At 46.9% G+C, this 25,142-nt stretch overlaps 1 protein-coding gene and 1 long non-coding RNA gene across 5 annotated transcripts; both read right to left on the bottom strand.

Moving 5' to 3' along the window:
- Window positions 1-3,957: 3,957 nt before the first annotated feature.
- Window positions 3,958-12,915, bottom strand: LOC147912845 (MHC class I-like protein MILL1). Of its 4 annotated transcripts, none has more exons than XM_087421495.1 (7): window positions 12,688-12,910; window positions 12,028-12,405; window positions 7,546-7,809; window positions 7,032-7,304; window positions 5,633-5,911; window positions 5,378-5,514; window positions 3,958-4,897 (listed from the first exon to the last, which is right to left on the bottom strand). In XM_087421495.1, the coding sequence occupies exons 2-6, from the start codon at window positions 12,116-12,118 to the stop codon at window positions 5,411-5,413; spliced, it is 1,011 nt and encodes a 336-aa protein (XP_087277621.1). In that variant the 5' UTR covers window positions 12,119-12,405; window positions 12,688-12,910; the 3' UTR covers window positions 3,958-4,897; window positions 5,378-5,410. The 4 variants fall into 4 exon arrangements, with proteins under 4 accessions (XP_087277621.1, XP_087277623.1, XP_087277624.1 ...); XM_087421497.1 differs by having other exon boundaries at window positions 7,032-7,163; window positions 12,688-12,909; XM_087421498.1 differs by lacking the exon at window positions 7,032-7,304 and having other exon boundaries at window positions 12,688-12,915.
- A 5,125-nt stretch (window positions 12,916-18,040) lies between these two features.
- Window positions 18,041-21,923, bottom strand: LOC147912846 (uncharacterized). Its single transcript, XR_015549620.1, has 3 exons — window positions 21,829-21,923; window positions 19,893-19,969; window positions 18,041-19,571 (listed from the first exon to the last, which is right to left on the bottom strand). It is a non-coding gene; the product is annotated as an uncharacterized LOC147912846 (long non-coding RNA).
- Window positions 21,924-25,142: the final 3,219 nt, after the last annotated feature.

The following is a 25,142-nucleotide window of genomic DNA, read 5'->3' on the forward strand; positions in this document are numbered from 1 at the left end:
ATTCCACATGAGACACTGTCATCTCCCTCAGTCTGCAGTGCTGGACCCAGACTCCTGCCCCCAGCCCTGTTCGTGGTTCCCCTTTCTCTTTTCCATTTTCCCATTTGTATAAGGTTGGTAGGGAAGCCATAACACAATACCACAGGCTGGGTGACTTAAACAACAGAAATTTATTTCCTTACAGTTCTGGAGGCTGCGAGTCCAAATTGAGTACCAACAGGGCTGGTTTATCCTAAAGCCTCTCTCCTTGGCACTGTATTCTTTGGAATCAATATCCACATTAGGTCCAGACAGGGGTGTGTGGGAATTGGATGGAGGTGGTCAATTCCAGTTATAAGATAGATAAGTCCTGGGGGTGTAACATACAACAGGATGACTACAGTGAACATGCTGGATGGGGTATTTGAAGGTTGGTAAGAGAGTAAGTAGATCCAAAGAGTTCTCATCATGAGGAAAAAAATGTTTTTCTTTTTTTGGTATCTATATGAGATTATGGATGTTAACCAAGCTTACTGTGGTAATCATTTCATGATATATCTAAGTAGAATCATTAGGCTGTACACCTTAAACTTATACAATGCTCTGGGTCAATTATATCTCAATAAAAGCAAAAAAATGAAAAAGAAAAAAACAAAAAACAAACAAAAAACCCAAATTAAATCCAGACATTCAATCAGTTGACATGTCTATTAAACACGTTTTAGTCTGTCTGATACCAAACTTCTTAATCTCACATTCGTGTGCCCGATGTGCAGTAAGCCAATCACTGAGACACTGGTGCTTGGAGATGGAGAAAGGTTTACTCGAATTGGCCAAAACGAGAAGGCGGGGAGGATAGGTTCTCTCAAATTCACCTGAACAAGAGAAGAAAGCAGGGGATTTTGTAGAGCTAAGGGGCTTGGCAGGAGGAGTTTCAGAGAAACAAAGGGGAATCCATGTTTCACTCCCAATAAGCCCTTGGACAATCTGACTTCTGGGCATCTGGGGGCTGGTTATCCGGTGAGCATAACTTCCTTGAAGGCATTCTCTGTCTTCTGTAAAACAAGCTCATAAATCCTTGTGACCCTTGAGTCACCCCTCAGGTTAAACAAGAAAACAGAAAATTGAGAAGATTAACTTCTTTTCATGACAAGGTGGAAAGGTAATCTTACTGATTATTTACAGTCACCCTCAGGTACCTGGCTTCAATCGCCATCGTCCTTTTTCCTTTCCTCATTCTTGTAGGAAGGGGGGTGTCAATCATTCTGGCTACTTCCTCTGGAAAGGGGGTTAAAATGGGGAAACTGAGGAATGAAAATTTTCAACCTTAGATTGAAAACACTTGGACATTGGATTATATTTTGCATTATTAAAATTTTTGCACCTTGTTCAACAGTTTTAGTACAACATTTGAAAGCACATTTTATCATCATATATCAAATCAGAAGAATAAGAACTGTAGACAACTCAAATTTTAATAGTTCCTGAAGAATAGATAGAATCCCTTGTGGAATCCAAGAAAACAGTCCTGAAAACCAGTCTAGACAATATAAACAAGAATTATCAAGGGGTCCTCATGGTCATGCACTGAATAAGTTTTGGGATGACATATCCAACTTCTGGAAAGATTACTTGCCTTTGCCAACATCTGAGAAATTCTAATAATCCAATTGTCTTTCTAGGCTTGGGAGTCAAAGTCAACGAGGAAGCATAATAGCCAGTTACAGAGAGAAAACAGAAACCTCAAAGACAATTTACAGAACTAGAATCTAATATCCACGAGTGTGTATTATCGTTTCTACTGAAACATAATTTTTCTCTTTGAAATCACCCTCTATTTTTTTTTACCAAAGATAACCAAATTAAGACTAATTGGTTAGTTTGGCCCAATTATTTACATAAGTACAGCAAGAATAGCAATTGATCATATAGATTCTTTTAAATCTACTTTGCTGGAACTTTTTATAAGGAATCTCAGAAAAAACTTTAAAGGCCTCTCAAGGCCAGGAAAGCCAATCCAAAGACTTGTTATCAGACTCTCTCTGCAAAACCCATAGAGTTGAGTGATTTCCTCTCTTCTCTTGTGATTCCCCAAAATATCCTGAAGTTCTTTGCACCTGCCAGGGAAGTGACCTTCTTTACTCACCTCGTAAGGTTGCTGGGAACCCTATAAGCGAGATACCAGATCAGTATTTCCAAGGGGCTTTATTTCATAAAGTCAATCTTTCTCCCTTAGCCATCTGGTCAAATCAGAGTCTATGCATGTTTCTCTCAAATGTGACATCCAGTCAAACCTTGGTAATATTACCAATGTTTCCAATTGCAACCCATTACAAGGAGAACAGATTCTTATTGAACTTATGCAAATAACTATATTGCCATGAGAATAAGAATATTCACTCACTAAGAATTTCTAAATTTGGGAGGGATCAGGTAGGGAGAAAAAGATAAATGTTTCAATTCTGCTTACAAAGATATAATTTGCAAACTGCTATAAGCCATACTTAGCTTAAGAGAAAAGAGAAAAAGGTTTCTTAAATCTGAAAAAACAAAACATTAAAAAATCGGCAATATTTCAAATGAAAGTCATAAAAATTATAGTCATCGTCATCAGTTCAGTTAGTCCCATAACTATCTTTTGTTAGCAGTTTCATGAAGTCATCAGTTTCTCCATTAGAGTTCTGTAATTTCTCACTCAGTTCAGTTTCATGATCTGAAACTTCATCAGAAACTTGTATTCTAGAGTGTCAGAGTCCTTTCCATGAATCTCTCTGAAAATGAGGACATGCCTATTTCAATCAAACCAACAAACTTAAACAAGCTTTAATTTGCCAAAGCTCAGTTACTTTAAACAGTTAAAAAGAGCTCTTAATGTTCGCTATAATCAGCAGGTAGAAAAACATCTCACACTGTATGGGTTCTGGCAACCCTATTGACTTCCTTTAGTACGGTTAATTAACATTGTCTGAAGGGCAGATTTACATGCTGTTTTACAATATCAATACTGGGGGAATGTTTCCCCCAGTGAGACACAATGTCTCTCCCCACAATACAATTTATAACACAATCATGCAAAAGAGCTGTAATCACTCAATTCCATCAACTCTTATACCTCCAATCATAGCTTTCATTAGGACTTCACCCACAGGTCTTATAATATTAGGTAGGGGAGGCATTCTCACCCAGACATAATGTCAATTTTCAAAACAGACTCAAGTAAAGTTGATATAATCTCTTTATATAAAATTATCTCAAACATTCCAACCTTTATAATCTTATCAATACTTATACGTTTACATTTTTTCAATTTAATTGCAGCCTGAGTCAGTCTTAAGGCTAGTCATTATTTTTTTTTTTTGTATTTCCTTTTTAATTTGGTCTTTTCATAGGTACCAATAAAACAATTATGATGAGAGCTCTCTAAAAATTTATCCAATTTAGAGGTTTTTCCAATTTAAGGATCCATGATCTGACAGTTTTCTCCAGAGTCTTAAGAACATTGTGGCCATGTGATGTTATAACAGAATATGTCCTTTTTCCTTTTCATGGGCTTGTAGCTAAAAGTCTCCAAATTTTGGAGAATGTAACCCAGGGGGCTAGAGGTAGGGGTCAATTTAGTGTTCTTCATGGCTGACTTGCACACAAGACCAATGCACCCACGCAAAGATAAAATCCGACACCTGACAAATGCAAAATCAAAAGTAGACCCAAGTCCAATGCATTTCTCCACTCCAAGTAAGCATTTTGCTGAGGCTGGCTGACACCAGCAGGAAGAATGGAGCAGCAGGGGAAGGCCCCTGGGCAAAGAAGCCCGGGCAGCTGCTGGGGGCCACTGATCACTTGAACCCTCACCAGGAGGCCAGCCAGCCACAGGCATGAGACTCCTGGTGGCTCACCAAAATTAATACCGAACCTCTTAATCTCAAGTTTGTGTGCCTGATGTGCAGTAAGCCAATCACTGAGACACTGAGACATCAGTGCTTGGAGGTGGGGAAAGGTTTATTCGAATTGGCCAAAACAAGAAGGTGGGAGGATAAGTTCTCTCAAATCTACCTTAACAAAAGAAGAAATCAGGGGGTTTTATAGAGCTAAGGGGCTTGGGAGGTGGAGTTTCAGAGAAACAAAGGGGTCACTCCTGATGAGCCCCTGGGAAATCTGACTTTTGGACATCAACGGCAGCTGGCGGCTGGTTATCTGGTGATGGTAACTTCCTTGAAGGCATTCTCCTTCTTCTGTAAAACAAGCTCATAAATCCTTGTGACCCTTGAGTTACCCCTCAGGTTAAACAAGAAAACAGGAAATTGACAAGATTAACTTCTTCTCATAACAAGGTAGAAAGGTAATCATATTAAATACATACAGTAACCCTCAGGTACCCTCTCCATGTATTTTTTGTTTGTTTGTTTCCTGACAGTTTATTTGGTGAAGGAATAAGGTAGTTTTTCCCGTAGTTTTCCACAAAAACTGTGCCTTCACCAACGACCTGTCCACCATGTGGTTGAACTTGATTCTCTGTTTCCAGTCAATTGCCTCCTGTTTCCAGTAAATCGATGATGGAGTGACATCAAGGGTCTTTCCAGCAGGAAGTGCACAACATCAAGCTGTCTCTCCAGTGGCCAGGCTGGCAGCCGTGGATGGTTACGGCTGAGATCCATTCATTCATTAGGCTCACAAAGTGGTAATAATGTCACTCTGCCTTTGCTTTTCTATCTTTATTATTTGGACTACTTCTATACCAAAAAGCCCTCTCTTTCTCAACTAAGTGAATATCTTGAGGTCCAGTTCTTATGTGAATTGGAAAGGCAGGATAAATGGTTGGGTCTTTATCTTTTTTGTTTTTCAGCCAGTTTTCATAATACACACCTCGTCTCCCTCATCCAGTGAGCAGGAAAATGTCTTGTCTATTCTTTTCCTATTCCTGGGTAAGAAATGTTAAAAAACAAAATCCAACTGAGTAAATTTTAAAGATCTTACTGGCCTCATTCAAAGATTCATGAACCGGGCAGTATCCTGTCTAGCATATAGAAAGGATCTCCAAAGAGCTGTCCAAGGCAAGAGATTTTTAGGCATAAGGGAGCAGGAACAGGGAAGTTATGTTAGGCAAAAAGGCAGCTTGGCTATTGTAAGCTCACCTTCCTTTAGGTGATGGCTGGGGTCTATCAGGCAGATGACCTGACTAGTGCTGAGCAGATTCCTGGTTGAGGGGTTTAAGATTCCATTTCTGGGAGAGCTGAAACTGTCACTGAGTGAAATCTTGCTTTGGTGATGACGTGGGACTTAGCATAAGTGACTCCGTTTAGGGCCTGTTGCCTTGTTTTTAGCAGGAAGAGAGCTGTCTCCACTCACCACCCAGGAAAGAATCAGATCTGTCCTCCTCACTGTCCCATGTGCTTCTCACCTGGGCTCTCACATCCTCTGTGTGCTTCCTCGTCTAGACTTCGACCACCACCAAATACAGCACAGCAGCGACAGTGGACACAGCGAGAGGAGCCGCAGCAGGAGGAGCCGCACAGGAAGCGCTCTGACCTTGAGTGCCTGGAGGTCACCATGAAATGGGCTTCAATTATACCCAGTGGGCCCTTCTTCACATGAGGATCCTATACCAACTCTGCCTCCAGCTCTCTGGACCCCGAGGGCTCCCCCAGCTCCTCACCAGAGACTGCAGGAACCGTGGTGTTCAGCCCGCAGTGTCCCACGTGGCAGGTGAACACCTGCTCCTCTTCAGGCAGGATCCGAGTGTCCACCCACGTCTGGTAGGTCCCGGCCCCACTGGGCAGGCTGACCCCAGGCCCAAAGGTGCCTTGCTGCATGGGCTCCCCATCCCGAAGCCAGGTCAGGGTGGCACCCCGAGGATAGAAGCTAAAAGCCCAGCACCTCAGGAGGACCTTGCCCAGCAGGTTCTTACTGCGGGTCACAGTCACTGACGGGGGATCTGGGGGGAGACAAAGCAGAGTTGAGCAAGGCCAAGGAGGCTCCCTCCTTCCACTGCAGGGAACCAAGAGCAGGAACCAGGCAGCCCTTAGAAATGACCCGTGCACATTCACCCCCAGCCACCCCTCAAGGGGGGCTACGTCCCCAGTGGAGAGAGGACTGTGGGAGGCCCCCATGCTGCTCCAACAGTCCCAGGACCCTCCAAGGGGGTCCGGCCCTTGCCCACCTGGAGAGCCTGAGAGAAGACGAACTCCCTGCTCTCAGGGGCCATCGGATCCACTGAGGATGCTCAGCATACAGTTTTGAAGAATTTGTAGGTACTGATGGGACAAAGGGGCTGCACTGGTCTATAGGGAGTGAGAATCCTGCCTTGGTAATGTACCTCCTTCCTTCCCAACAGAATCAGTTCCACATGCTCCGGGGGGATGGAGGGACTGTCCACAAGGACGGCCAGCTGGCGCAGCCCGATTCTTTCGTACTGGGCCTCACCTTCCTCTGGAGACCTCTGGTTGATTATAGGTATTTTCATCCACACACCCCCCCGCCCACACACACACAGTATCAACTCTTTCGTTTTATTTTATGTCACAAGACTTAGATGAGGAGGAAACTTTAAAGTGGACTTTTCTAAAAGTGAAAGCAGAACAGAAGTAGGATGACCCTGGTAATATGATTGTGGGTGGTTTGCCTTTGAACATGTGACCCTTGCTCCAGAGCTGGAATATTTTGTTCCATCTTGGCTTCCAACAAGGTTGGCTTCATCCTAGGGCCTCTGCCAGGCAGTTCAAACCTAGATGTCTCTCCCCGTCAAGTCAACATCCCAGAGAATGAGGGTCTTGGAGAGAAAAGGTTTCCCTCTCCTGCCTGCCTGGGGCTTGAGGTCTGAGATCTGGGCCCACATTTGAGGGCACTGCACTTCTCCAGCTGATTGACCAGCCATGCGTCCAGAGGAGACCCCTCACCCACCCACATGGGTGTGCCTCTCCGACAATTCAGTCAGAACTCAGCACCTAACCTAAGGCCAGGGAAGGACAGCCACTCAGAGAACAAGAGGAAAGTTCTCTTCCTTGTAGGAACCAGGGGTAGACTCAGTGGGTGGACCCTCCCGCCCAGGTCAGTACCTGTATTCTCCAGGAGGCCCCTCCAGGAGGCCAGGTATCTCCAGAGTTGGGCCGGACAAGTCACACACAGGAAATCCTTAACCAGATCAGCCCTGGGGCCTTGGGTCTTCCAGAGCTTCTTGATGTGCTGGGCTGAGGGCATGGCCAATGTCCAAGTGAGGGTCTGTGAGTCGAAGGTGAGGAAGTCCTGCCCTCTGTAGCCCAAGCGCCAGAAGCCTCTAGTGCTGTCTCCCTGGAGCTCACAGCCCAGTGTGGCCTGGAGGAAGTGAAGGCCTGGCCCACCCCAGGCAGTGACCCGTCACCTCACTGCCCCAGAACCTCTACACCCAACAGGACTCCAGCCTACAGGGGTATGTCGTCTCCTCCATCCAAATGTGAGGAACCTGGTGCAGTCTCAGGGGGGGCGTCACCTTTCTGTGCAAGCCTTGCTGTGCCCTCCCCTCCCCCAGCTGCAAGATAAACAGAGCAGGGACCAGACGCAGACCCACGTGCCCCTGCCTCTGCCCCCACTCACCTGGGCCCTGGCCCTGCTGGCCCATGATCTCTGTCAGCGTCTGCCTGAGTTGCAGCTCCTTCTCCTTCAGGTCCCTGGTCTCTCTCTCCCAGGTCTCAGTTCCCAAGTCCGTTTGGATCCCTAGACCCCGGGGCTCTGCCTTGTGGCTCTCGCCGTCATATCGCAAGAAAAGCTCATCATCAAAGTACCCCAGGGCCAGGAACTGGGGCTTCCCAGGCCTGTCCAGGGACAGGGCCATGAGGTCGTAGCGGAGAGTGTGGGTTCCTGAGGGAGGAGGACATGTGGATGATTCACATGGCCAAGTTCCATGTTTCTAACACTGCCTCTGTCTTGAGTTACTTAAATCAGGCTATTGTGTCCTGACCCATCCCAGAGGGGAGTGTAAGGAACCAAGCAGAGTGTTTTGTGATGGACAGGATGAGAGCAATAGATGGTCCGGCAAAAAGATTAGGGTGGAAAGAGATTAGAGAGGCATTAAGACGTGGAAGAGAAAGCAGGAGTATATTTGGGCAGAGAGAGAAGCAGAAATGACTGAGATCACAGCTGCACAGGGCAGGAGACTGGGAGCCTCCGACAGGCAGAACGGAAATCTCCCACAGTCTTCTACACCCAGAAGAGAAGAACTGCCAGGCTCTCAGCTGAAACCTCTGAAGGCCACAGCACCAGTTACGGAATCCTCCTAGAACTGTGACCTTGTGCTGACCCAGGTCGATCCAGAGTGAATTGAGGTCATAAGGCCCTTGTATCTACTGAAGTGAGGGAAAGAATAAACCTTTCCTGGGTGGCAAATAACATCAACTGAAGCCAAGACGGGTGTAATGTAGGTAACGGCCAGGAGTCAATGTGAATTTGTTGACCTCTAAAGAGTCAGGAATACAATACTGGTAATCAAGAAATGGAGAAGATCCCAGAGAATTGGAGCCGACCTGCAATGATCCCAATGTTGGCATTAGCAGAAAAACATTTTAATATTAACATGTTTAAGAAAATAGAAGAAAATGGACAAAATATTTGGAAGTAAAGAGTATTTCACCAGAGAACTGAAATATATAAAAATAAAATGTTAATTCTAGAAATGAAATACACAATATCTGAAGTTCTGAACTCATTGGAAGGGATCTGCAGCAGATTAGACAGAGAAAAACAGGATTAGTGAGCTGGACCACGGGAAAATGGAATATACAAAAACAGAAGCTTAGAGAAATATGAGTGGAGAAAAGGGGAAAGCTAAGCATAAGTGACATGTGTGACCCTCTCATCTGTATCACTGGAGTTTCAGGAGAGAAGAGAGAAAATGCAACCCTGGCATTATTCAAAGAGATAATACCCAAGAATTGTCCAGAACAGATGAAAGGTAAACACCAGGTTCAGGAAGCTCTCAGCTTTAAGCAGGATAAACAGAAACAAAGCCACCTGAGAACATCAAGGTCAAAATATTTAACAGTCGAGACAGAGATAAACATTGAAAATAAAAAGACCCAGAGAAAATAAGACATATTACTTTTAGGGAGCATTTTATAAGACCATCAGAGCTGACTTCTGGACAGAAATGATGGAAAGCAGAACACAATTAAACATCTTCCAAGTGCTGAAATAAAATCATTACCAACTTACAAATCCATACCAGGAAAAATACTATACTGGAAGGAAGTCAAAATAAAGATGGTTTAAGAAAAAAAAATGTGCACAGTCACTGATATCAGATCTGCACTAAAGGAAAATCCAATGGGAGCTCCTCAGGCAGAGGAGATATTATCCCAGAACAAAAGAAGCAAACGCAGGCAGGAAGCCCAATGACCAACTCTGTGAGTAGATCCAAGGAATACTGAAGGAACAGAAGCATCATTTTCATGTTCTGTGGAATTTAAAGTGTATGTACAACTAAAGTTTATGACAACAATAATGTGAGAGTTTGGGGGGCTGGGAAATGGAGTTTAAAGGTCTAGCAATATCTGGGAATTGTTAAAAGTCATAATTAGTACTTGACTACAATACTAATACATATTATAATCTCTACAATGACCACTGTGAGAAGAGTAAGAGATGTACAATTAACAAATTAATAGAAGAAAAAAATGGAGTATTGAGAAAGCTAGATATCCAAAAGAAGGAAAGAAAAGGAGAAAAAAGGAACAAATAGATTGGCTGAAGAGAAGATATAGAGTGAGATGGTATATATAAAGCCAAACATAACAGTAATTACATTAACGTGAATGGACTAAAAACTCCATGTGAAAGAATACGGTTATCAGATACGCTTAAAAGAAAAGAATCACAAAATCAACTTATGTTGCTTATAAGAGTCACACAAAGACTGAAATGGAAAGGATGGAAAAATGATATAAATGTAAGCTCTACCCAGAAGAAGGCTGGCATCGCTCGACTAACATCAGAGCAGGATTTAAGAAAAAGGACTGTTAGAGTAAAGAGAGGCCCATGCAGCGGGAGATTTCACCATCATAAATCTGCACGTTTCCAATAACAAAGCTTTAGAATACATAAAGCAAAATTAGCTAAACTAAAAGGAGAGACAGATCCAAAACACTTCGAGGGATATTAACACCTGTCTCACAATAAGCAGAGTACAAGCAGACATAAAATCCGTAGGTACACAGTCTGAACTACAGAATCAACTTGACATAGTTGACGCCCAGGGAACGTTCTATGTGCACATGGAATGTTTGCCACAATCAGCCACACATAGAGACATGAAGAGTGGTTCAACAAGTGTCAGAGGATTGACACCATTCAGAATATGTTGTCTGACCACTGTGGTAATAAGCTAGAAATCAATTTAAAACAAAAGATATTTAGGGCCGGCCCAGTGGCTTAGTGGTTAAGTGCCTGCGCTCTGATACTGGCGGCCCGGGTTCAGATCCCACGTCGCACCGCTTCTCTGGCCATGCTGAGGCGGCGTCCCACATACAGCAACTAGAAGGATGTGCAGCTATGACACACAACTATCTACTGGGGCTTTGGGGAAAAAAAAGAAAAGGCGGAGGATTGGCAATAGATGTTAGCTCAGAGCAGGTCTTCCTCAGCAAAAAGAGGAGGATTAGCAGGGATGTTAGTTCAGGGCTGATCTTCCTCACACACACACAAAAAAGATATTTAGAAAACCCCCAATTGCTTGGAAATTAAACAGCACACTTGATATAGTCCATGGATCAAAGAAGAAATTGTAAGGGAAATTACAAAATAGTTTGAAGTGAATGAGAATGAAAACAATCCATATCGCACCTTGGGAGTGCAGCTAAAGTAGTGACTGCAGAGCAAGTAACAGCCTTAAATGCAGATATTAGAAAAAAAGACACTAACTAGCGACAGTCTCAGCTTCAGTCTCAAGACATTAGAAAAAAACATAAAATACATAACGAAAGTCAAAAGATATAATAAAGATAAAAGGAGAAATCAGTGAAATAGAAAATTACATACAATAACAATGGACAAATTTCTCAAAAAAAGAGTCATCTTATCAAAGCTGACATAAGAAGAAAAAGTCAATAGTCCCTTAAATATTAAGAAATTAAGGCCATGATTAAATATTTCCCAGCAAGAAAACTCCAGGCACAGATGGCTTCATTGGTTAATTCTAACAAACGTTTAAGATTAAAACAATAGTCTTAAACTGTAGCGGAAGATGGAACACGAGAGAGCACCCCAGATATGTTTCATAAGGCCAGCACAAATCTGATGCCCCCCAAAATCTGATGCCCCCCAAGACCCTCACATGCCTCCCTCCTGGTTCATCTCCCCAGAACTTTACCACCCCCATACTGCAGCCCCTCAGATACCCGCCCCCTTGTGTGGACCCCAGATACTCACGACCCCCACTACTGCTTCCAAATACGAGCTTCCCTGCTGATCTCCCTCCCTCTTCACGTGGACCCCCCCACACACACACTCGCCATCACCCTCTGTGGCCGCCCACATGCTCCTTGCTACTTCCCTCATTCACTGCTAGTTTCATCGCAGCCCCCCTCCCACACTTCCCGCCCCGACACTGCCTCCTCCAGACCCTCACCTGCCTCCCTGCCATCCCCAGAGACCCTCACCGTCCCCAACCACGGGCCCCAGGTACTCATCTGGCTCCCTGGGGACACCCCATCCAGACATCGCCGCCCCCGCGGAGTGACCCGGACACTCACCGCCCCCCTCTCCACGTGTCTCCGGCGAACATTTATCGTCCTCCCCGCCTGCGCCTCCCAGGCCCCCAGAAACTCACTTGCCCCTGCGGACCCTCCATCCCAGGACACATGGCGCCCACGCCACCACCCTGCGGACCCGCCAGACCCTCCCCACATCCCCCTCTCCCCGGCACTGCGCCCCTCAAACACTCCTTCCCCCTTTGGTAGAGCCCCCTGCAAGCGCGCCCTCCGCAAGTCCTAACGTCCCCTCTCCTCCCGCCAGCCCCACACAAAGCCCGGTCCCCCATCTGCAGCCCAGCCTCCCCCATTTCCGCATGGCCGGCCAAGCTCTCACCAGTGCAGGACCCCCGGGGTTCCTCCAGTAGCAGGAACAGGAGCAGCAGGTGGCTCAGGGCTCTGGGGACCCCCAGGGACCCTATCCCCATTCCTTTCCAGAGGTCTTGACACCAAACCAAGGGGGGCCGCCTCCTGGTGAGTTAAATAAGACTCTACACCAGTGGAAGTCGTCTCACAAAGTAAAGTGTACTTGCAGCAAATAGAGGGCCATGAGGAATCATTTCCAAAGGAAGCAGGAACTTGTATTTCGGCTGGGGAATGAATATTCAAAAGGGAGAGGCAGGTATTCGCTTGTGCAGGCTCAGTTGGAAAACGTGCTTCTGCAGACACTGCAGGTCACCCTAACGAGGCTTAATCTCCACCTGAAGAGATCTTCCTATGAAAATTAAGGCAAGGTCATGGGCGGAGCTCTGGTAGCGAGGCTTGATTACCTTCACGGTGGCAGCTGGTTGTGTCTCCTTAACATAAAAACAGTTAAAGTCTTCCAAACCCACCCTCGAGTCCCTTGGGGCACTGGTCAGTCACAGTCTGGGTGGGCAATTTGAAAGCCTGTGGTTTCCAACCTCCCCTTTCATTTTCCTTCTCGTAGCCTAAGGCCCAGCCCACCTTACTCTGTGTCTACGGTGAGCCCCAGAGCCTCCCAAGGACCCAAACTCACCGTCAGCTTTGCCCAGGACCCCAAGTATGTGCCGCAGGGTCCCAGATTCCCTCTGGCTGAGGCGGGGAAGGGCTGAAGTCAGTCTGGTCCTGGGTGTTCAGGGTCTCTGTGCCCCCAACCCACGGACAGGCCGGTCTGAGTCCCTGTCCTGTGTCTGTCCAGCTGTGGCTGCCCCTGCTGAAGAGAGACCCCGTCCCACAACAGGGTGGGATCTGCTGTGTGTGGAGCTCAGAAGCCCCTTCCCCACAAGCTGAGTTATGGAATTTGAGTCTCCCTCCCCCCACCCCTCCCCTCAGACTAAGCCCCTCCTCCTCTCCTTTCTTCCCTAGGTAAAGGAAGTGGGAGGGTCTCAGCCCCCTAGGGAGGTCACCAGTCAGGGCTGAGGCTTTTCCTCCAGGGAAGTGAGCCTGGCAGGCAGGCTGTGAGCAGAGGAGGGACTTGCAGTCTCGCCCAGGACAAGATCCTACTGCTGTGGGGAGGGTCTCACCATCACCAGGTCCCGGTGGGGGGCCCTGGGAAAGGGTCTTTGGGACAAGATCTTGCTGTGAGGGAGGGTCTGGGGTCTGGTGGAGGCCAGGGGGTCAGGGAGGAGGCTGCAGAAGGAATGTGGCAGAGATGCTGTTGCTTGGTGAGTGTGTTTGTGTGTGGGGGTGCCCCAGGGGAGGGGATTCTGGGGCATCTGAAAGGGCTCCAGTAGGAGGGCGCTGTGCAGGTGAGAAGGGAAGGCATCTGGTGCCTGCAAGCCCAGGGAAGCTGACAGTGAGCCTCGAGGGGCCTCCACAGGCCTCAGGCCTCAAGACCAACGTGACAGGATCAAGTGGACGCCCCTGATGGCAGACCCCTCCAGGCCCAGAAATCACCCAAGTCCCTCAGGGCCACATTCATGATGATGGGGTGGAGGGGAGAGAGGTGCATCTCATGTCAGAAGGGGAGGCTGTGACCCTTCCCCAGCAGGGGGGCCCCACTGGGCACAGCTGTGCAGAAGGAGGACACAGGGGTGGGGGAGACAACTGGAAGGGAAAGAGGTTTGCAAAGAACTTCAGGCAGCAATTCTGGGAAGTTACTATGTGAAGATGCAAACATCCAGTCAGACACACGTGGAAAACAGGGCATTCATCCATCATCCATCCATCCATCCATCCATCCATCCATCATCCATCATCCATCCATCCATCCATCCATCCATCCATCCATGCATCCATCCGTTTATTCATTCAATATTCCCTGAGCATCTGCCTTGTGCTCAGCCCTGAGCTAGATGATGCTGGGGACACATGGTGACTTAGGCCCAGGCCCTGTCTTTCTGAGTCTTACTGTCCAGTGGAGGCCGCCCCAGACGCTGATGACCTAGAGTGAGTGGGGCTGGACAGAATACACAGGGGGTCAGGGGTGTTTAGCTGGAGGAGGGGACTTGTGAGATGAGATTTTAAGAAAGGGAGAGAACTGTGACTATTTCAGGGAGGCTGAGCACTGGGAGGGCAGATGGCAGGCAGGGAGAGGGAGCAGTAGGGGTGGTCACCTTGTGGGCCTCCCTGAGGACTGTGGATTTTATCCTCAGTGCACTGAGAGTCACGGATGGGTCAGAAGCAGTAGATGGAAGTGGTCAGATTTGTGGAACGTCCCCGTGTCTGTCTGGTGTGAGGAGGGTGGACAGGAGGGTGGGGACAGGAGACAGGAGACCAGGTAGGAGGCTGCTGTAGCAGAAACAATTGTGCAATTGACAGAGTCCTGAATGTCTGAGTTCTCTCCATGGGGAGTGGGGGCAGCACACGCCCCGCCCAGCCCCATCTCTCTCTGCTCTTTATTCTCCTGTCCCTACAGCTGCAGGTAGAGCAGTGGTTTCCAGACCTCTATTAGGTTGTAAAAAAATTGAGTAGTTCATAGCTGTTAGGTTTTCATAATTTGAAAGAACAAACAGATTAGAAAATAGAAGAGCGTGCACTAGAGAGAAGCTTATCGATTATTGTTTCAGGAAACTTTCTTTTGGACTTGTGTACCCCACATAATGCTGTGACATCAGTTCTTCCTGGGGACTGGAGGCCAAACAGTTAGCAAGCAGAGGGATGGAGACGGCTCCGGTACGGGCTCACCTCCTCCTTTCCCAAAAGCCGCTGCCTTAAACTACCCCATCATGTCATCCAGGAAGGGGTCCAGCTGTCATTTCCTGGGTTCCTGGTGTTTCCTGGGGAGGCTGCAGGTGGGCCTGGCACCCAGCCTGGTTGTCTGTGCCCTGAAGAGGGTGAGGTGGAGCCTGGCGCCAGGGTGAGAGAGAGGAACATGTTGGCCAGGGCAGGGCTCGAGTTGGCATCTCTGGGGAAGTAGGAGCCCAGCTGGAGCCTGGAGCCTGGTCTCAGGGTGGTTGAGTCAGGCTCTGAGGCAGGAATGTGGAGGGAGACAGGACAGGGCAGGGGGCTCAGAGGCTGTGCTGGAGGGCAGTGGCTGGTTCTGAGATGTGTGGACACTGAGATCGCTAACTCAACAGCATTAAGGTTTTGGGGCCAGACAGATCCTTTTGGGTTTGCATCCTGCTTCTGCCCCTTCTCAAGGTGTCACAAAAGCCTTTGCACACAGTCCCGTCTAATCCCACCACCAGCTCCCTCAGAGACCCCCACCCTGTTGTGTCCACAGGGGAACCTCACTGTCTGGGGACAGCTCTGCCTTCTATGTGAGAGCCTGGATCTGTGAGGCAGGACCTGTCTTGTTCTGGTTGAAGCCATCATTCGGTGTTGGGACTCTGCTTCTCCTGATGGCTAAAGAAGGTTCTGGCTCCCTTGGAAGTCAGTGTAGGATCCCCAACAGCCATTTGTTTTATTCTCTCCTCCTGTTCCCTCGATCCAAGCAGGACACTGACCCAACATTCTCTTGTGGGTCAGTGACACAGGCTGCAACTGAGCACAGGACTCCTGAATCCCAGTCCAGGGGCCTCCAGCCGTCTGCCCAGCCCCTCCAGGAAGGACAGGCAGGCTCTGCTCTCAGACTCCCCTCCACAAGACCCCGGTCGACGTTCCCACGGCTCCTGGTCAGGGCTGGCAGAGCTGGGCTCCTGGATGGGAAACCCCAGAGGACGCTGGCATTTCCTGCTCTTACCAGATTCTCCACTGGCTTATCATTTTCCCCAGGAAAAATTTGGCTGAATGTCCCTCCTGTCAGCATCTGGTTGTTATTTCCATCTGGCCTCAGGGAGCCCCTCCCAGGGGACAGGCAGGAAGGTAGTGGACTTTCAGGTGTACAGAGAGAATGTCAGGTATGCAGGAGGAGGGGCTGGAGCTCCCCAGAGCCAGAAGGTCCTCCTCTGCTAGCTGAGGAGGATGTGTCACCCTTCTGCTCCAATAACATTATCAGAGTTTCAGGAACTGACCCCTGCTCCCTGTAAAGGGACTTCTGGTGACCAAAGGAGGGATGGTCTGGCCTGATCCCAGCTCTGATTGGATCCCCCAAGTAAAACAGTGAGTTTGTTACCCAGCCCACCAACCCCATAAGCCAGTAACGGCAGCCCTGCTCAGAACACGCCTGACATGTTCTTGTTAATTTACAGGAAAGCACAATGAGAGAAAGGAGATGACTGAGACATATAGTCTAAACCAGTTAACACAAGTTGAAGGCAACATGGCCGTCTGACTTCACCTGACATAGACCCTGCAGGTCATTATATGCTCATTGTAATGCATTACCGTACTACATCACACACCCACCAGCGCCATGACAGTTTACAATTGCCATGGCAATGGCAGAATATGACCAAACAAGGAAATAAAAGAGGTGGCACCCTTGATCCCCAGAAAAGCCTGCCCATTTCTCTGAAACCTATGAATTTTCCTTCCCTTCATTACCTGGACCCCTTATAACAGCTGCTTACACGCCCCATGAGCTGAGAAGTTGATTTGTGACCCTAGTTGCTACTTCTCCATTCTTTGGCCATTGAATAAAAGCTTGTGCCATTGACCGCTCAGCTTTGATTTCATTTCAAATGCACGACTCTGAACAGAATAGAACCCTAAGGGAGGGGACAGACTGTGGGTATGAGACCCACTTGTTGGTTCCTTCTTGGAGCTCCTCTGAATGTGCATTGGAGTCCCACCAGAGTGAGGTCAATTTGGCAATAAGTTAAGAGCCAACTTGTCAGAGGAGGCGCTGGAGGAGCAGGCTCTAGACTTGGCCTCCAGGAATGATGCCCAGACAGCACTGCTGTGTGACTCAGGGATCTGAACATCACTTCTGCAACCCAAGCAACCTCTTGGCACCTCAAAGCTATTGTCTCGACATGTGGTTGCTGCTGGGGAAACACCTGGTGACTCCATGGCTGTGCTGCTCAGAGCTTCAAAGGCCTCCGGAACCCCAGCTGCAAGGCCTTCTGGGAAAGGCCGTCTGAAGCTGCCCAGCCTCTACAGACAGGGAGGCCCTGAGTGGGTGGGATGGATGCCAAGTGTCCTGTATACCCTTCGTGGCTCCCCATCACCCTCGACTTATTGCAACTCTTTATTACAACCCAAGATGTCTCTCATGGCTCAACCCCCATGTCCCCCAGCTGTAGGCCCCACACTCCCCTCACTTTCTGCACCTCAACTTCAGGGTCTGTGGTCCCCCCACAGCCACATGTTCCAGGGTTCATGCATGACGGTTCTTGTCTGACTCTCTCCCCACTCTCTTCACGTGCATTCTATTCACTCTCCAGCTTTCAGTTTAAATGTCACCCTCTCTGACACGTCTCTGACTCCCGAGGCTGAGGTCAGTTCCCCCTTTACATCCTGACAGCACCTTAGACGTCTTCTGCTGAGCACAAGTGTCAAGAAAGACACTTGGGAATCAGTTCAGTGTGCTTTTTGATCATCAATGAGAAGGGAACAGGTTGTTTCAGGACTGAATAGATCAAGTGTTTTAGATTTACTTGAACCAGACCAGCCTCCACTCTGCATAAGCAGATGGGAGTCAGAATCCCACTATAAAGTGAAGATGCTCAGGGAAAGTCTCATTCCAGCAACAGAAGTAAAGAAACAGACCGAGTGGGTCAGCACCAGTGGTGTGGACAGTTCCTTCTGCTCTCTGGACACCACCGCCCCCCATTCAGATGTTTTTACTTTTCTTTTATGTTTGTGGTTAAATACACATAACATAAAATTTATCATTTTAGCCATTGTAAATTGTAAGGTTCAGTGGCATTTAGTACATTCAAGATGTTGTATAACTATCACCAGAATATTTTCATCACCCCTAAAGAAAACCTCATACTCATTAAGCAATCCCTGCCCATTCCACCCTCCTCCCAGCCCCTAGAGACCACTAATCTGCTTTCTGTCTCAATGCATTTACTGATTTGGGGTTTTTCATATGAATAGAATGATACAGTATGCTGTTCTTTGTGTCTGGCTTCTTTCGCTTGTCACAATGTTCTCAACATTCATCCATGTTGTAATGTATCTGTACTTCATTTCTCATAAGAAATAGTGTTTCATTATATGGATATACCACATTTAGTTCACCCATGAATCAATGGATGGACTTTTGTGATGTCTCCACCTTTTGACTCTTGTGAATAATGCTGCAATGAATGTTTATATACAAGTTATTGAACTCTTTCAATTCTTTTGAGAATATACCAGGAGTAGAATTGCTTGTGCACATGGTAATCTTATGTTTCACTTACTGAGGAAGAGAAGAACAGTTTTCCACAGTGGTTGCACCATTTTCCATTCTCATTAGCAAAGTGTGAGTGTTGCAGTTTCCCCACACCCTCGCTAACAGTAATTTTTTCCATTTTAAAAAATTATCACAATTCTAGTGGATGTGAAGTGGTCATTCTTAGTAGTTTTGATTTGAATTTCCCTTAAAAAATGACTTTGAGCATCTTTTCATGCACTTGTTGGACATTTGGATATCTACTCTGGAGAAATATCTATTCAAATCCTTTGCTTTAAATTGCATCGTTTGTCTTTTTCTTATTCAGTTGTAAGAATTCTTTATATATTCTGAACACTATATTCTAGATCATTGTTAGATATACGATTTGTAAATATTCTCTCCCATTCCCAATAGTGGGTTGTATTTTCACTATCTTGATAGTGTTCTTTGATACACAAAACTTTTAAATTTTGATTAATTCCAATTTATCCTTTATTTCTTCTTTTTTCTCTGTGCTTTTGGTGTCATATCTAAGAAAACATTTTCAAATCCAAGGTCATGAAGAATTACTCCTATGTTTTCTTCTAAGACTTTTATGGCTTTACCTCCTACATTTAGGCCTTTCATCCACTTGAGTTAGTTTTTGTATATGGTGTGACGTAGAGATCCAGCTTCATTCTTCTGCCTGTGGATGTCCATTCGACCCAGTGCCACACGCAGAAAACTTCTTTCCACATTGAATGCTCTTGGCATCCTCATCAAAAAATCAATGGGCTATAAATCTGTGGACTTATTTCTGGAACCTCAATTCCATCACATTAATCTGTATGTCCATCCTTATGCCAGTACCATACTGTTTTGATTACTGTAGCTTTGTAGTAAGTTTAAAATCAGGAAGTGTGACGGGCCAGCTGGCTGGTGTAGAGGGTAAGTGCATGTGCTCCGATGCTGGCTGCCCGGGATTTAGATCCCGGGTGCGCACTGATGCACCGCTTGTCAAGCCATGCCGTGGCGGCGTCCCAAATAAAGTAGAGGAAGATGGGCACGGATATTAGCCCAGGGCCAATCTTCCTCAGCAAAAAAGAGGAGGATTGGCATCAGATGTTAGCTCAGGGCTGATCTCCCTACACACAAAAACAATAAAATAAAAAAATAAATAAAATCAGGAAGGGTGAGACTTCCAACTTTGTCCTTCTTTTTCAAGATTCTTTTCACTATTCAGAGTCCCTTGCAATTCCATATGAACTTGAGACTGAAGTTTTACATTTCTGGAAGAAGAAGAAAAAAAAGGACATTGAGTTTTTTCTAGGGGTTGCATTGAACCTGCAGATTGCTTTGGGAAGTAATCATCATAACAATGTAAATGGAACTGATCTGGGGATGTGGTTGGGACATTGCTATGGAAGGAGAGGAGGGCAGGAGAGGAAAAGGATGGGATGAAGGCTGAGGTTCCCTTGGGGGTGGGGCTGAAGCTTGACTGGAGATGGGGTTCCGTCCTCCTTTCTCTGGAGGCCACATTGGGGATCATGTCTCTGGATTTGGCTATGGTTCAGTCGATGGGAAAGCAGCAGATTCTGAGGTCTTCTTACCTCTAGAGAGGAGCGGGGGATGTCAGAGGATCTCCAGTCGTCTTCCCTGGTCTCTGGGGAGTTACTTGGTCCTGGAGCTGGGGAGGCATCACACAGAGTATCTGTCACCTTGGAACCTCATGTCAGATCCTTTAAGAGCCAGGAGAGGACGGATGCTCCATCCCCCTTCCTTCCCTCACATACATCCCTCTCATCCTCCAGTAACAAGGCCACTTTAGCAAAAAGGAAGGCATAGGATACACCTTGGAGCCGTCCCCACTGTCTCAAATTGAAACAGCCAATAATATCTGATCCATGTGACCCTACAAGTCTTCTACTTACCCCATGCTCTTTTCTACATTTTGAGCCATCCTTAGGGGGCTCATCAACACCCTGACCTCACACCAGAGCCTAGTACCCACTCACCTAACCAAGGCTCATGTCATTCAGATGACAGCGACTGTGATGGGCAGTGACCTTTTATTTACAGATTTGGAAACTCTAATTAGAATAAGTAGGCAAAATGGGAGATTTGCCAGGTTTCTGGGGTCACTCATGGAACCAAGACAGGAACTCCAATGTCACAAGGACACGTGTCTATTTCTGTTCTTCTTTATAGTTGTCACTTACTCAAGGACACATGACTTGCATATCCCAGGCACTGTTGCAGGCTCTGAGAGTCAGTGCTGAGGCTGCTCTGCAAAAGCCACTGTTTTCATTTGGTTCAAGGAGGAGGAGAAGGGATGAGAGGAGAGGAGGGGAGGAGAGGAGGGGAGGGGAGAGGAGAGGAGATTATGAATGAGAGAATGCAGCAGCTGTGCCTGGTGCTGGGTAAACAATTGATGATCTTAGAGGTGACTGATGTGACCAATGTCATTATCACACTTATTTGTTTCATTGATGTTCTGAGCAAAAATGTCCACAACTGTCTTGAGACCCTCAAGTAGAACACGACCCCATCAGAGTTAAGACGACAGGACCATGAAAGGCTTTCACTTGTCTCCTTCACAGGAATTAATCCTCCTTGGGCTTGAATACGCTCGCTCTGAGGGAGAGGGGGCAGTTTCTCCTCTGAGAGAAGACACTGGGGGTCAGAAGGAGAAGGAGCTGCTCCCCTGAGGGAGGCTGACTGTGCACTTACTGCCTGTTTGTCTTTGCACTTTCTTTTGAGACTGTGTGTAAGTGCACAATGATGTAGTATCTATGTTTCCCAGTACAGGCAGCCAAGGGATTAGTAAATCAGCAACAGGGCAGGCTCTGAGCCCGGCCCAACTTGCTCACTCCTGGCAGCGCCCGGATGCTGTTATAGCCTGGTTTCCAGCCCCCGACACAGGGTTGGGTCCTATGTGTGTGGGGTGGAGAGCAGCGGGGAGGTGGCTGGAGGGAGGTTCTTAGGCCTTCCCCAGGGTACAGAATCCCACAGGGCTCAGCTGAGCAACAGCATGACAGGGAGGATGGGGGGCTGCTGGAGAGGGAGAGGTCTGAACTTCAGGCACCAATTCTCAGAAAGTCACTATATCAGGACAGTCATGTTGACTAGATACACCCTGAGCACAGTGCTTTCATTCATTCATCCACCCACGCAGTCATTCATTGACTCCTTTATTCATTCATTCAACATTCCCTGAGCACCCACTCTGTCACCAATCCTGTGCTAGTCGATGCTCGGGACACAGTGCTGACTTAGTCCAAGGCTCTGTGCTTCTTGTTCTCATGTCCAGTGAGGGACACTGACCATCCCAGACAATCATGACTCAGAGTGAGTAGGGCTGGGAAGGAGGGCCAAGGGCGTCAGGGATGGCTTCCTGGAGGAGGGGCTTCTGAGCTGTGATTTTAAGAATGAGCAAGAATTTTGAGTATTTCAGTGGGGCTCAGTCCTGGGAGGGCGGAGGGCAGAGGGCAGAGTGCAGGGCAGGGCCACTCACCCTGGGGGCCTCGGGGCAGATTCTGGACTCACCTGAGTGCCCTGTGAGCCATGGACGAGTCCTAAGCAGGGGATGGAAGTGGGGAGATGTGAGCCTGTGGAAGATCCCAGCGTTCATCTGCTGTGAGCTGCACAGGAGTGTTGAGATGGGAGGAAGCACACCAGAGAGGAAGATTCTGGTTCAGAAATAATCATGGTATCACCAGGGTCCTGACTGTCTGCTCTCTCCCAAGGGGGTGGAGGATGCACGCTCCCTCCCAGAACCATCCGTCCCCTGCACCTCAGGCCTCCCCTCTCCTCAGCTGCAGGGTAGAGGAATGTTCTCCAAACTCTGGATTGGTGCTCTTTCAGGTTGTAAAACCAACAACTTTCTATAATGGATACTTTAAAATTCAAAGAGAATTGATTGAAAACAGAACAGTGTGCACAGCATAGACCCTCCACCATTCCTGGGTAATTAAACTTTGTTTTGGACCGTGTCTAAGCCCCATGACGGTGTCATATCTATTTTTCCTAGTAAGTCACCTACAAATGGTTAATAAGCAGGCGACTGGAAAGGCTCCAGGCACAGGCTTGCCTACTCCTGTCCTAAGAGCCGCTGACTTAGCTGCCCTATCACGTCCTGCAAAAAATGGGTTCAGCTCTCACATCCTCTGTCCCAGGTGCTTCCAGGAGGCTGAAGATGGTCTCAGCCCCCAGCCCAGCATCCCTGCCAAAAGGAGGATGAGGTTGGCCTGGACACCAGCCAGTTCCAGAGAAAAGCACATTTCCCCTGGGGACAGGGTTGGGGTTGGCATCTCTGAGGAGGGAGGGGCCCAGCCCACCATCCTGGGCCTGGTGCCTGGTCTCTCTAGGGGCTGAGGCAGGACCCGGGTGGAAAGGTGGAGGGAGATCAGGGCAGGAGGTCTTGGAGGCTGCGCTGGTGGGAGGGCATTGGAGGCCAGGCTAGGGCTCCATGGACACTGAGAGCATCTGACTCGACAGTGATGAGGATTTGGGGTCCAACAGCCCTGGGTTCAAATCTTTATACTTTCTCAAAACCCAAATAGGCCATTTACAGGTAACACCATTCACCTCTCTGTATAAGAGGAAGATCTGATTTTTCATGTTTGACTCTGACAGCTTTTCAGCCCCACCTCACTCACTTCCACTGCACATCTGGACAGATTGCACACTCCCTCCCTTGGCAGCAAAAGGAGGTTCAAATCCTCCACCCCAGCGCACTTGCAGGAATCTCACCCTGGTCCCAGCTCCTAGACAAAAAACAATAGCCAAGTCAACATTCCCACTTCAACCTGTAAGTGAGATTAAGTTCAAACTGTAAGTGAGATTAAGTGAGGCCATCTTGTTACCGCAAATGGCCCCAGCCTATCATCTCGGTGACTACTCACTGTTCTGCAGGTACTCCAGAAAAGTTCATATGCTCTCCTGATTTATGGCCTCCGCTTACGTATGTACTCCCCAATAGCTTGATCAATTAAAACTTTGTTCTGTGAGTTTATATCCAGGAACAGACTGACCACAGGCAGGGAACACACCTACAAGGTATCCATCACAGCTGACAGAAGAATGGAACAATGTGATGCCTGGAACCCAACATCCCTGGACCCCCTCCTTCCTGCCCATCTTCCCTTTATCACTGCCTCAAGATTCTGGAATCTTTGAAGATAAGTCTTTGAGACATTAGTCACCTGTCTTCCGATTTGCTGGTGTCGGGGGAAGAGGGAGAATCTCCCTCTGCCCTTTCCCTTAAGGTTTTTCTGGCTGGCCAAATAATTAACAAGACAGGTTAGCAGGAGAAAATAATACCAAGTTTAATAACATGTATACATGGGAGAAAGCAGGGACACTGTTTTTCCACACAATAGTAGAAATTCTCGTCTTAAATATCATTTTTAGCCAATGACAAAGGAGGATTTTGGGGTTGGGGGGAGTTAGTTACAGGAGATCACCACTAAAGTACAGTAAACAAGAGTAAGGTTTATTATGTAGCTCAAGGCCTCACCTTTTACATTGATAAGTCACTAGAAATGAGCTCATCCCCCTCTCTTCTCCAAACAGAGAGGGAGATACCTTTATAAATGGAGATATCTCTTATAAATGTAAATGATTGTCTGGCAACTCTTTTTTTTTTTTTTTTTTTAATTTTTTGTTTATTGCAGTAACATTGGTTTATAACATTGTAAAAATTTCAGGTGTACATCATTGTACTTCTATTTCTGCATAGATTACATCATGTTCACCACCAAAATACTAATTACAACCCATCACCACACACATATACTCAATTATCCCTTTCACCCTCCTCCCTCCCCCCTTCCCCTCTGGTAACCACCAATCCAATCTCTGTCCCTATGTGTTTGTTTATTGTTGTTATTATCTACTACTTAATGAAGGAAATCATACGGTATTTGACCTTCTCCCTCTGACTTATTTCACTTTGCATCATGCCCTCAATGTCCATCCATGTTGTCACAAATGGCTGGATTTCATCGTTTCTTATGGCTGAGTAGTATTCCATTGTGTATATATACCACAGCTTTTTTATCCATTCGTCCCTTGATGGGCACTTAGGTTGCTTCCAAGTCTTAGCTATCGTGAATAAGGCTGCAATGAACACAGGGGTGCATGTACCTTTGCAAATTGGTGTTTTCAAGTTCTTTGGATAAATACCCAACAGTGGAATAGCTGGATCATATGGTAGTTCTATCGTTGATTTTTTCAGGAATCTCCATACTGTTTTCCATAGTGGCTGGACCAGTTTGCACTCCCACCAGCAGTGTATGAGAGTTCCCTTCTCTCCACAACCTCTCCAACACATGTTGTTTCCTGTCTTGTTAATTATAGCCATTCTGACGGGCGTCAGGTGATATCTCATTGTAGTTTTGATTTGCATTTCCCTGATAGTTAGTGATTTTGAACATCTTTTCATGTGTCTGTTGGCCATCTGTATATCTTCTTTGGAGAAATGTCTGTTCAGGTCTTTTGCCCATTTTTTAATTGGGTTGGTAGTTTTTTTGTTGTTGAGATGCATGAGTTCTTTAGATATTTTGGAGATTAAGCCCTTATCAGATGTATGGTTTGCAAATATCTTCTCCCAATTGTTAGGTTGTCTTTTCGTTTTGTTGATGGTTTCCTTTGCTGTGCAGAAGCTTTTTAGTTTGATGTAGTCCCATTTGTTTATTTTTTCTATTGTTTCTCTTGCCCGGTCAGATGTGGTGTTTGAAAAGATGTTGCTAAGACTGATGTCGAAGAGCGTACTGCCTATGTTTTCTTCTAGAACTTTCACAGTTTCAGGTCTTACATTCAAGTCTTTAATCCATTTGGAGTTAATTTTTGTGTATGGT

This window comes from Ceratotherium simum, chromosome 33 (assembly GCF_057802395.1).
Source record: "Ceratotherium simum simum isolate JZ-2026a chromosome 33, ASM5780239v1, whole genome shotgun sequence".
Classification (NCBI taxonomy): domain Eukaryota; kingdom Metazoa; phylum Chordata; class Mammalia; order Perissodactyla; family Rhinocerotidae; genus Ceratotherium; species Ceratotherium simum.

Excerpts from the sequence above, each read along its gene's own strand:
- LOC147912845 (XM_087421495.1), bottom strand. The coding sequence starts at position 12,118 with ATGGGGATAGGGTCCCTGGGGGTCCCCAGAGCCCTGAGCCACCTGCTG. Across the intron at positions 7,305-7,545 it reads CCAGCAGGGCCAGGGCCCAG|GCCTTCACTTCCTCCAGGCC; the intron begins GTGAGTGGGGGC and ends GGGGTGGGCCAG. Across the intron at positions 5,912-7,031 it reads GGGCCTCCTGGAGAATACAG|ATCCCCCGTCAGTGACTGTG; the intron begins GTACTGACCTGG and ends GTCTCCCCCCAG.